General features: G+C 40.0%; 2 protein-coding genes across 2 annotated transcripts; one reads left to right on the top strand and one right to left on the bottom strand.

Annotated features, from left to right (window-relative positions):
• Positions 1–492: 492 nt before the first annotated feature.
• LOC140985080 (fasciclin-like arabinogalactan protein 2) lies at positions 493–1917 on the top strand. The gene has a single exon (XM_073452830.1). It carries the CDS (start codon positions 566–568, stop codon positions 1766–1768), a length of 1203 nt encoding a protein of 400 aa, XP_073308931.1. The 5' UTR covers positions 493–565; the 3' UTR covers positions 1769–1917.
• Positions 1918–10802: 8885 nt separating this feature from the next.
• Positions 10803–12580, bottom strand: LOC140983861 (uncharacterized). Its single transcript, XM_073451020.1, has 4 exons — positions 12278–12580; positions 12020–12181; positions 11538–11916; positions 10803–11071 (listed from the first exon to the last, which is right to left on the bottom strand). The coding sequence occupies exons 1-4, from the start codon at positions 12578–12580 to the stop codon at positions 10803–10805; spliced, it is 1113 nt and encodes a 370-aa protein (XP_073307121.1).
• Positions 12581–12793: the final 213 nt, after the last annotated feature.

The raw sequence follows: 12793 nt of genomic DNA, 5'->3' as shown, positions 1-12793 counted from the left end.
TAAACGATATTGTATTAAAAGTTTTATCATTTCTAAATGTAGAGCAAAAATAATTTGTAATTGTGGTTGTGAGGATGGATTTAATTCTATTTTGTTGATTTTGACAACATATTTTTTTTGGGTTGGATATGATCAAAAATGTGTCTCGTAAAATAGAACCGTAAAATGATGTTATAAAAATATTTGTAGAAAACTCTATAAATTCTTACATATATCTTGTAGGACTATTTTTACAATAAAAAATTCAATAAAAATTTTATTTATCAAAATATAATGATAATAAGCAAAATATCTGTACGAAGACGGGTGAGATAACGATGCGTGCAAAAATATATATGTATATTTATTTATTTATTATTATTATTATTATTTGTGTGTGAATTGGTGTAAGGGAGAAGACAAGTAACCGACACAAATATAATGAAAATTAATGATAAAATTCCAATTACCAGTCTTTAAATAAATCATGTTTGCAATATAAATAATTACCTCAGAAAGCATTGTACAAATCATTATCTCTTCCACTCCCACTTCACTTCAGATTCAGATATTTGCTTCCAAAGTCATGAAGCAAAGAATTTTCATCTCCGGCCTCCTCCCACTCCTCCTCCTCGTCCACTCCTCCGCCGCCGATGGGCACAACATCACCCACATACTTGCCGGCCACCCGGACTTCTCCACCTTCAGCCACTACCTCACCGTCACACATTTAGCCGCAGAGATCAACCGCCGCCGCACCATCACCGTTTGTGCTGTCGACAATGCCGCCATGAATGACCTCCTTTCCAAGCATTTCTCCCTCGACACCATAAAGAACATCCTCTCCCTCCACGTATTCGCCGACTACTTCGGGGCCAAGAAGCTCCACCAGGTCGCTAAGGGCTCCACCACCACGTCCTCCCTGTTCCAGGCCACTGGCGAGGCTGCTGGGACCTCCGGTTACGTCAACATCACCGACATGAAAGGAGGGAAAGTAGGCTTCACGCCTGTCGACAGCGGTTCTGATAATCAACCGATGGCGACCTTCCTCAAGTCCATTTTAGAAGAACCTTACGTAATCTCCGTGATTCAAATCAGCCACGTCCTGTCGTCGCCGGAAGCCGAAGCTCCCACGGGATCTCCCACTGATTTAAACGTAACATCTCTAATGGCAAATCAAGGATGCAAGGCGTTCTCTGATTTGATCATCGCGCATGGTGATGAAGACACTTTCACTCAAAATCTGGAAACAGGGTTAACGATCTTCTGTCCCGAAGACGAAGCCCTGAATTCGTTCATGCCGAGGTTCAAGAACCTGACCAACGATGATAAAACTTCACTGATCCTGTACCACGCCGTTTCCTTATACAATTCGCTCGGAATGCTTAGAGCCGGTAATGGATTGATGAACACTCTCGCCACCGAAGGAGTCAAAAAGTTCGATTTCACCATACAAAACGACGGAGACGACATCAAGATCGAGACTAAGGTCGTCACGGCTACGATCTCCGGAACCTTGATTGACAGAGATCCGCTGGCGGTTTTCAAGGTCGACAAGGTTCTGCTGCCGACGGAGCTGTTCAAGGCAGCGCCGGCTTCTCCAGCACCGAAACCATCGAAATCCAATAAAGCGGCGGATGCCAATGCCGAAGCTCCGGGGCCATCCGACGATGACACGGCGACGGCGGATGAAGATTCGAGCAACGACGGAGGTAGAATCATCAGTGGCGGCGGGTTTATGAGTCTGTGTTTTGCTGTGTTGGTGGGAATTTTGACTGTTGTTTTCTAATTTTACTTTTTTTAAAAAATTTTTTTCTATTTTCCTTTTTATATTTTTTATGAAATTTGTGTGTGTGAATTTGTGCAAATTTCCATCATACTTTGTTCATGTTATTGACGATAGAAATTATCTATTTTACAATATTTTAATTTTTTCTATTGTATTGTAAAATATGTGGACATCGTTTTTATTTTATTTTATATTTATTCGATATTCATGAGATGAACATATAATACGTGTGATAGAAATAGGTAATTTATGTAATATAATTAATATATATTGTTTGATATATGGCTGAGTTTCCATGAGCAATTATGAAAGAGAAAATCATCTACAATATTTCATTTTATTTTTTAATTGCATTATAATTATAAATTTGTTGCACCAATAAAAATTATGTATCACGGCAAATATTGTAGATGATTTGTTTCTTGATAAATAATAAAAATTCTTGATTTGCATTAAGTTATCTCGGGAGACTTCATATTAGATTATATTTAAAATGTGGATGGTTGCGTGCATTACAGTTTACAGAGGAACTATTTGGACTCTTTGTAAGGAAAAAACCATCGTCAAGGCAAGGATTTTATTAGGCAAGAAATAAACAAGGGCAACTTGGCAATCACTCCTTGTCTTTATTCTCAACTTTCTCTCGCCCCTTCAAATTTTTGTTTTGACTCCTCAATTTTTTAAATTTTCCCAAAATATCCTTATAATCTTATCAAGCTTGTTCTAAAAGGTGTATACACATGCAGTTACTTAAGGTTTCCAGTCTATATATCATGTTCATATGATCGTTTTTTATTCTATTTTATTTTTTTTATAAATGGCCCATCATGTTTCCATATAATAAATTGAACAGTTTACCTCTTTGACCGGAGTGTCATCGGATTATATCACTGGGTTTTACAGATTGTTCCTCACAGTCTAACCACGCAGTCACAATAGATGGTTCCTGACGCCGATTCTTTCAACAGCACTTAGCACAATCCTATTTCTTTTCTACCTCAGGGTGTATAGTAAAAAGCTCAATTTGAAACTAATACATGAAAGGGCAAAAGCCTTGGTTTTTTTATTCAAACATAACAAATTATTATTACATAGTAACCTCCTGTAGAGGAGAAGAAACTTGTTTAGCTACTAGTAGTAGCCGAATTAAAAATACATATAAACTAGAAAGAAAATATTATAATGTTTTGAAAGAAAATGAAGAAGTTGAATGATACCTTCCATCTTCCTCCTGTCTTGATATTTATAAAAGTCCTTTCCGGATTTGAATTCTGGACTTCAAAAACTTGCCTTAGCTTTTCTTTAATTCCTTCAAGTTGTGTTTGGCACTATCTCTTGAGTGAGTTAAGTGGGTGGTTGAATGGTCCCTCCACTTTTCTTGATTTGTCCTATTCTAGATCATTAATCTTGAAACAGCTTGTTCTTCCACCTTTATCTCCTAGCATAACCAGTAGATATATGTTTGGATCATATCAGTTGAGATCTCATTCCTGCTACTTTTAACTGTTTGTATAGATATTTGAAAATCACCAGCTGCTTTCTTAACGCCTTAATCCGTCTTTTGGAAACCTTAAAATATGTGGAATACATTTTCTTTGGTTCCAAACTTCGTTTTAATTCTTTTGTGGTTTTCTTATTATCATTTACTCTGTATTTATTGGTGTATTTGGGTCCAAGTCTTTTTGTCAGTAGGAAAAATACATGTCTACTTGCTTTTGTCAGGGAATCTTTATCTTTTGTTATCCCCAAGGAAAACTGATTGTGGTCACATGTCCATTTATTTTTGTCGGGGAATCTTATACTTTTGGTGTCCCCAAGAAAACGTGATTTTGGTCCCTCACCATTTGGTCCTGTTTCTGCAAGTTGCTTCTTGTCTAACCGAGGTCTAAAGCCCTAGCCAAATTCTGGATCCTTTTGGTTTGGGCAATCTGGGCATATATGTTCTGACTATCTTCCTACTTGAGCAATGTTACAGAATTTCCGACGAGTTTCTTTACTCTTCGTCAACTTGCTATTCCACAAAAAATTTCTTTTCTTTCCAAATAAATCTTCTGCAAAACTTGTTGTTTTTCATGTCTTAGTATTTAACAGGAATGATCCATTTACCGAATTATGATAAAACTTAAACAGAAATTTTAATTTGTCCATCTCGGTTAGACAGACGCATAGACCACATGCTCTTCTGATGGAAATGTCATCTTCATTTATTGAAGCAACAAGGGGTGTTTTTTCTGAAGGAGGATCCTTGATAAATTTTTGGACATTTATATGTGGGCTCCTTAACTTGATAAAATTAAAGGCTTCATGAGAGCCTTTTCCTACTGATTCTGGTGCTGCACTGAAAAAGTATAGCTTCAGAATGTCTCCTCTGAACAAATTGTTGTTATTTGCCCATGTTTCATGAACCGATTCCTAAATCCTAGGTAGTCCTGAAATTTTTAGGAAGCTGGGTGATATAGTATAAACCGAGGCAAGAGCCTCGAATTCATAACAGTCTTTTACTTCCTTTGGATACGAATTTGCTTTCATCCATATTCTAAGATATTTTCTTGAAACATCAACCCTGATTGTGACGGGGTTAATGCCTACTCTTGTTTTTAATTTCTCTTAAATTTGTTGATAAGCCTGAAATAGATAAATTGTAGCTTCATTAGTATCAACCTTAGATTTACCTTTGTCTGTATTAGATCTAAGATTGATCTTTCCCTCTTCAATCCGCGAGGTGAAGGGTTGACTTGAAAACTCGAGATAGGGATTTAGAGTTTCAATTTTTGTTTCAGTCGACTTATCCGGGGATGATCCCGACTTAACAATTGTGCTAGGGGTATTTGAATCCCCTGCTCCAGGTATAGAGTCCTTGTAACATCCGAAAAACCAACATACGTAAATCACATGCATGCAAATTATTTGAATTGTTTAATTTTTTTATTTAATTGATTTTAAATGCTTATTTGATGCATATTATATGATTAAAAGTATGATTGCATGATTAAATGATTATATGACATGATTTCATGAAAGTGAAGGATTCTATCCGAATATTCGATAATAGGTAGGGGAAAGAAGACCGGGGACGACCAAAACAAGAATAAATATTTTTCACTAAATATTTTCAAGGCATCTTAATATGATTAAAAATGATAAAATTTTTCTAAAAACAATAGAGTTCGAATTATTTTACGAGACGAGCTCAATTTTACCCAGGAAGCCGGTTTTGGGCAAACGAGGAGTTTTTAAAAGATCAAAAATATTATTTTTGGAAACTAATTTTTATAAACTTTTATGTTTTAATTAAATAAGAGTTATTGGACCCAATTTAACTTAATTGAGTAGGCCCAATTGCTCTTTTACTTGAAAGCCCAAAACCTAAGCCCATTAACATTCAAATCAAAATTTATAAATTGAAAACCTAGGCTTCTAAACACACAACACACATAGCGGCCAAAAAATACACACCTACACACACACAAAATTCGAAATATATGTGAGGAAGAAAAGCTATGATTCTTCGTCGTCTGGTCGTCAATCTTCGCACCCTCGCCAACAATTTAATATTCGAGCGTTTTAAACACAAAGGCACGTTTTCTAAACACTTGGACGCATCATTCAAACTATTATATGCATGTTTTATGTATTTTTGCATGAAAAATATTGGAGTTTAAAACACTAAACTTTTTGTCAATTATTTTCAAAGTTTTGAAGATTTTTACGTATATATGAACGGGATATGATTTCCAACAAGTACGCTGCCAACATAAGATGATTATTGGATAGAACATGAAAAAATTAAGGTGGAAACAAGGGCTGTTCAAGCATGAGGAGGCCGTGCATGGTGATGTAGAAAACTAGGGCTTTTCATGGAACTATGGGGGTTCAAGGGACGGCTAGCTTGCATGGTCACGTGGAGCTCGGCCAGGGCTGGTCCAGGGGAAGGGTAGGTCTCGGTCTAGAGCTAGGCAGAGTCCTAGCATGGCTAGGACTCGAGTTCGTAAGCTGGGGAAGAGTCCACGCGAAGAGGGACTCCTCTCCATGCTCGCGTAAAGGGGGCGGCAGCCAAGGGGCTCGTGGCTAGGGCTGGCTGGTTCAAGGTTGGTCCATTAGGGGCTAGGGAGGATGGTCAGGGGTCAGGTCAAAAGCTGGTTTAGGGTGACTCGCTGGTGGCTCGACCACAGCATGAGGGAACATGCGGCTAGCTCGGTTGGACCTGAGACTGGTCCAGGGTCAGTGAGGGTCAGAGGTGATCGTTGGATAGGTAGCTAATGGTCTCCTAGATCGATTAAGAGTCCTAGTGAAGGTAGGAAGCTCTCGCTCAGCTCGGGTCCTTGTGCAGGGTTCGTGCTTGAGCTAGGGGCTGGTTCCTTGGGTCAAGGCTGGTCAGGAGGGTCCATGAGAGGGTTGGTCAAGGTTTGGCTTGAGGTGGCTCGGGTGTGGCTCGATGAAATTGGGAGTTGGCTTGGTAGGTTCATGCAAAGGTCAAAATTTCGAAATTAATAGAAAAAGTTCGAACCATGGGTCCACGGGGGTGGCTCATGCCTCACAAGGGTAGTTTAGGTAATAAAAATTCCATGTTTAAAATATGAGAAGAAAATATTAAAGTTTGAATTAATTCGAGAATTAAATGCTTCACGAATTAATAAATAAGAAATTAAATCGAACCCAGTGAATTTAAGCTAAATAAAATTATTAAAAAAATTATGTTTAAGCTTAAATAATTATTTGGGATAAGCCCATGTAAATAAAGTAAGAAAAATTCAAAATCGAGAAATATTACATCTAGAGGCAAAACGGTCATTTTACACTTGGGTAATACAAAAAAGGTTGGCAGCGTCCCGAAGGGGTCATAACTCATGTTAAATGATTTATTATGATAAATTTGATGAAAATATGATATTTTATTATTTATGGTAAAGCTGTGTAATTTTTACTGTTAAATTGTTATTTTTGAAAATCATGATATTTTATGCTTTAAAAAGAAAAAGAAAAATATTTTGAGGGATGCGAATTTACTGTGACAAAGGATAGAAGATATGTGGGGGATCTGTTTTGAGAAGTAACGGTGAACTTACAACTTTATGTGAATGTCGTGAGGGAAAAAGGCCCCAAAAAAGAGCCCGTTCATGGGACAAGACCCCAGAGAAACCCGACGATCGTATTTCCATGGTGGTGACTAGTCCCCGTCTCCATGGGCCATGTGGAGCTGAAGACTAATCATTCAACCAGAGGATAAAATACTAGTCACTTTCAAGGATCAAACTTCACCCAAAATGATAAAGAATTGAAAGCTTTACGATTATATGATTTTACGATTTACGATTTATTTATGCTTAAAATTATTTTAAATAAAAGTATGATTTTAATGCTTGTGATTGTATATGTATTATTTGTCACTCATGTTTAGAACGTACTGATTCATTAGATTTGCTAGGTTTGAATGTTGCATGATATGATGATATGAGGAGGCGCTGACGCTTGAGTGGATCGAGTGCGGTAGTACACTCCTGATGGACATTTATTTTCCGCATTTGCTTGTTAGATAAAAGATTCAAAAGATTATTGTTAAAGAATTTATTAGAGATATTTTTATCCTTTATTTTGTTGTTAGTTGATCTTTTCAAAGGTCGACGTAGGAGTTTTTGTTAGCCGACGATTTATGGATTTATTTTATAAACTTGAGATTTCAAATGTTAAATTATTGTGATTTATGGAAATGTTAAGTTATTTTAATTAATAATTTTCGAATTTATAATTTATAAAAAAAATTTTTGTAGTGGCTGCTAGTTTGCTGTTGTTTTCACGTGAAAGTGGTTGCTAGAGAATGAGGTGGGCGGCCAAGGGGTGTTAAGTAGGTTTAGGGTTAGATTATATGTAGTTTAGGTTAATAAAACATATACTAATGGGTCCTAATTAAAATTTAAAAGGGTTTTGAGTCCATGAAGCATTAAAACAAACCCAACAAGCCCAATAACACTCTCAAAAAATATTTCGTTTAGGTACTTTTTTGAAAATATTACCCGAACTCTCAAAAAGTCCTCCGAATCGATAAAATTTGTGTACCGGTTTAAAATACGACGCGACGTGTAAAAATACCCAACCAAGGCCCATTTTCGAAATTCTCCCTTAAATACACCTTATATTAAATAATCAAAAATAATTATTAAATAAAAAATATTTTCTTAAATATCCCCGGTCTCAGTTACTCGTTCGAGGTTCGAGCGCGAAATACTATTAAAACCCTAATGCATGAAACTTTAAAATAAACATGAAATAAACATCTATCCATGCCATACTCATGCAACAAAATGCATAAAAATCATTAAACTAATATTTTAAATAAAATCCTAGATTAAATGCAGTCGGGTTACGTAGCTCGAATTTCCTAGACCTTACAATTTTCCCCCCCTTAAACAGAATTTCGTCCTCGAAATTTAAAACATACCGAATAACTTCGGGTAGCGACTCCTCATCTCGGTCTCTGTTTCCCAAGTAGCCTCCTCCTCGTAATGATTCAGCCACTTGACTTTGACCATGTGGATTACCTTGTTCCAGAGCCTCCTCTCCTGTCTATCCAAAATCTGAGTGGGTCTCTCCTCGAAAGACACGTTCGGTGTCAACTGAAATGGTTCATTGTTCAGTTCATGCGAAGGATTCGACATGTACTTCCGCAGCATAGAGACATGGAATACGTTATGAACTCCCGCTAGATTTGGCGGTAATGGAACTCTGCATGTGAGTGTCCCAACTATCTCTAAGATCTTGAACGATCCTATGAATCGAGGACTGAGCTTGCCCTTCTTCCCAAATCTCATCACACCCTTCATCGGTGCGACCTTCACGAACACATGATCCCCTACGGCAAACTCAATATCTCTGCGTCGTTGATCTGCATAACTCTTCTGCCGGCTCTGAGCGGTCTTCATCATGTCTCAAATCTTGACCACTAACTCTGTAGTCTGACTGACAATATCCGGTCCTATATCTGCCCTCTCTCCTACCTCGTTCCAATACACTGGAGACCTGCAATTCCTCCAATATAATGCCTCATATGGAGCCATACCGATCGATGTCTGATAACTATTGTTGTACTTGAACTTCACAAGAGGTAACTTCGGCTCCCAGCTGCCCTGGAAGTCGATAATGCAAGCTCTAATTAGGTCCTCCAGAATCTGAATCACCCTCTCTGACTGTCCGTCAGTCTGATGATGGAAGGAATTAATGAATAGCAGCTTAGTACCTAATGTCTGATGTTGACTATTCCAGAATGCAGACGTAAATTTCGGATCCCTGTCGGACATGATGGACACTGGAATCCCATGCAGTCTGACTATCTATCTAATGTAAATTTCTCGTACCGAGTCTTGGTGAAAGTCTTCTTGATCGATAGAAAGTGAGCTGACTTATTGAGCCGATCAACTATCACCCATATGACATTATATCCTCTAGTCGTCCTCGGAAGTCCCGTCACAAAGTCCATAGTAATATTCTCCCATTTCCACTCGGGAATAGGTAGTGGTCTCAGCTTTCCTGCAGGTCTCTGATGCTCTGCCTTGACCTTCTGACACGTCAAACACTCGGAGACGAAACGCAGAATATCCCGTTTCATGCCCGGCCACCAACAAAGAGACTAAATATCCTTATACATCTCCGTACTCCAAAGATGGATGGAATACGGGGTGCTGTGTGTCTCACTCAAGATATCTGCTCTCAGGGAATCGCTGCTAGGAACACACAGTCGGTCACGTTATCTGACTCTGTCATCCACAAATATATAACCTCCCGCCCTTAGCCTCATCCCTCTGTCTCCATTTCTTTAACTGCTCGTCAGAAGTCTGCCCTGCTCGGATCATGTCCTTCAAAGTGGGCTGTACCGTCAGGGTAGAAAGAATAGGGGCACTGCCCCTGGCATAAATTGCAACCTCAAACCGCTGAATCTCTACCTACAACTGTCTCTGTACTGACAACTGAGTGATCACTGCAGTCTTCCTGCTCATGGCATATGCAACTACATTAGCCTTACCTGGATTGTAGCTAATGTCGCAATCATAATCCTTTACTAGCTCTAGCCACCTCCGCGGTCTCATGTTCAGCTCTTTCTGTGTGAAGAAGTAGTTCAGGCTCTTGTGATCAGTGAAAATCCTGCACTTCTCCCCATAAAGATAATGCCTCCAAATCTTTAGGGCGAAAACCACTACTGCTAGCTCGATTTCATGAGTCGGACAATTCTTCTCATGAACCTTTAGTTGTCTGGATGCATAGGCAATAACTCTGCCATTCTGCATCAACACTGCGCCCAAACTGAGCTTCGAAGCATTTGTATATACAACAAAATCTCCTTGCCTTGATGGCATAGCTAGAACTGGTGCCGTGGTCAACGCCTGCTTCAACCTGTCAAAACTCTCCTGGTAGTCAGGCCCCCAAACAAACTTCACATTCTTCTACGTCAGGGCGGCTAATGGCACTGCAATGGAAGAGAAGCCCTGAATAAAATTTCTGTAATATCCAGCCAATCCCAAGAAGCTACGGATCTCTGTCACGCTCTTAGGCACTGGCCAATCTCTGACTGCTCAGCTGGTGGTATCCTGATCGGAGGTCTATCTTCGAGAATACTGATGCTCCCTGAAGCTGATTAAATAGATCATCGATCCTGGGCAGTGGATACTTGTTCTTGACCGTGACTCTGTTCAATTCCCTGTAGTCAATGCAAAGCCGCATGCTGCCATCTTTTTTTTTAACTAACAGTATCGGTGAGCCCCATGGAGAAAAGATAGGGCAAATGAAACCCTTATCTAACAAGTTTTGAATATTATCCTTCAGTTCATTCATCTCTGCAGGTACTAGACGGTAGGGTGCCTTAAAAATTGGTACTGGACAAGAATGCCTGGCAGCCCCTCCTCATGAGCTTCCTTGCACAGATGCAAGAAATTATGTGCGGCACCTACTGGTGCCTGGCTGCCTCAAATACAAATGGCTTACCGCTGGGCGGTCGGACAGATACTGAACTCCGTCGAAAATCTAAGACAGTTCCGTTCGAAGAAAGTCAGTCCATACCCAAAATGATGTCGAACTCCGGCAACGGTAGCACGATCAAATCTGCCTGCACCGCATTCTTCTGTAACCGAAGCTCCAATCTCTTCACTATCTGTGAGGTAAATATCTGATCCTCGGATGGAATCGATACTCTAAAACCCAAATCCATCGCCTCTGGTATGATTCCTAGTCGCTTGACAAAAGATTCGGATATAAACGAATGTGTAGCTCCGGAGTCTAGTAATGCATACGTGGCTACACCTGAAATATATATCCTATCTGCAACAAAACATATCATCAAATCTAATCACGTTGAAACTTAAAAAACTTTCTATCAACAATTATCCCAAAACTCTCGAAAACTACTAATTTAATTCTAGTACCCAATCAAAAATCTCAAATTTTTTTCTCAAAAATTTTGGAATTTGCAATTTGGCCCTACCATTTATCGAAAATTGCATTTTTTCCCCAACAGATTTCGAATTTAGCCCCAAATAATTCCTTAAAATTTTTGAAATTTATTAATTTGATCCCCCAAAAATTCGACAATAACCCTTAAAATTTCGATTTTTGCAAGTAAGTCCTTAAATTTCCTAACTCATTTAATTCAATCCTTAAGTCCAACTAGGTGGAGCATGCAACCTAATTTATTCTAGGTTCTCAATTCCAAAGTAACTCAACAACCAACATAATAATCCATGCATTCGAGGCAGTAAATAAATGAACTTTTAAACGTAAAGGTTACCGGTGATCAACGTGGAGTCTGGCTCGGCTTCTACCTCCTCGGCATGCATCACGTAGGCCCTGCTAGTAGTGGGGCCCTGATTCCTCGGGCAGTCAGCTGCTTTATGACCCTCTTCTTTACATATGAAGCACCTGAAAGTCCCCCACATACACTTGCCATAGTGAAGTTTGTTGCACTGTTTGCACGGCGGTCCTCTCTCCGGCTTAGGAGCCCCTTGTGCCTGAGGTGGCCTCTGCTGTCCCGGCCTCTTGAAATGACCCTGAGTCTTCTGCTGCCCCTGCTGCCTCAGTGGCCCCGAATACTGCTTCTTCTGCGGCTGTGTGCTAGCCTGAGTCTGATGCCTCTTACTCTGCATCTTAAAATCAATGTCCCTCAGTGCCTGCTCCGCATGTAAAGCACAAGCAGTGGCCTTTTCATAGCTCACCGGTCTCATCAACATGACATCCCGGCGCAAGGTAGGTCTCAGTCCATCCATGAAATGCCTTCTGTGCAGCGTCTCTCGCAATAAGGGGCACAAAGTGACATCCCCTGTACAACTTTCGGATGAATTCTGCTACCGACGAGTCCCCCTGTCGGAGACTCGTAAACTCCCTCGTTAGGCGGCACCCGACATCTGGTGGGAAATGCTTGTTGAAGAAGATCTCCTGAGCTGGCACCATGTGAGGGTAGTCAAATCCACCCCATGAGCGGCTCCCTCCCACCATAGGGATGCGTCATCCCTTAGCATATACGTAGCTCACCTGAACAGGTCGCCATCCCTTATATCCAAGTACTGAAAGTGTAGCTCCGAGGATCGAATCCAACCCTCCGCCACAAAGATCCGTGGTGCCCCCGAACTTCTTCGGGTTGAGCCGTCTGAACTTCTCATAGATGTCGGTCTTGGGTCGGGGAGCCTGCTGCACCTGCTCCATAATCCTGGCAATACCCTCTAGTACACGGGTAGCTGCGTCTCCTGGCGGTGGTGGTGGAGGTGGAGGTGGGCCTCTACCACCTCCTGAAGTATCCTCCTGACGGTCTGTACTGGCAGCGCGTCTGGGAGGCATATGATATCTGAATACAGTCCAAACTCTAAACGTAACCCATCATGCAATTTAATCTAGTTTTTCAAAACATTTTATCCTTAAATCTAAAAAACGCCTAAACATGTACTGAAAATTGCTGAAAGCATGAATCATATAAACATGCAGGTGATAGCATTAAAACATTTAAAATCACACAAACTTACAGACTTGAGGCTTGAAGACTGAGCTACAGAA

This window comes from Primulina huaijiensis, chromosome 9 (genome assembly GCF_012295235.1).
Source record: "Primulina huaijiensis isolate GDHJ02 chromosome 9, ASM1229523v2, whole genome shotgun sequence".
NCBI classification, from domain to species: domain Eukaryota; kingdom Viridiplantae; phylum Streptophyta; class Magnoliopsida; order Lamiales; family Gesneriaceae; genus Primulina; species Primulina huaijiensis.
This window is presented reverse-complemented; position numbering and strand designations above follow the sequence as displayed.

Bases quoted from the DNA above. Each gene is read 5' to 3' on its own strand.
- LOC140985080 (XM_073452830.1), top strand. From the start codon at position 566: ATGAAGCAAAGAATTTTCATCTCCGGCCTCCTCCCACTCCTCCTCCTC.
- LOC140983861 (XM_073451020.1), bottom strand. From the start codon at position 12,580: ATGCCTCCCAGACGCGCTGCCAGTACAGACCGTCAGGAGGATACTTCA. The intron at 12,182-12,277 runs GTGAGCTACGTA...GTGCCAGCTCAG, and splicing joins AGGGATGGCGACCTGTTCAG to GAGATCTTCTTCAACAAGCA. The intron at 11,072-11,537 runs GTAACCTTTACG...GTTTTGTTGCAG, and splicing joins AGACTCCACGTTGATCACCG to ATAGGATATATATTTCAGGT.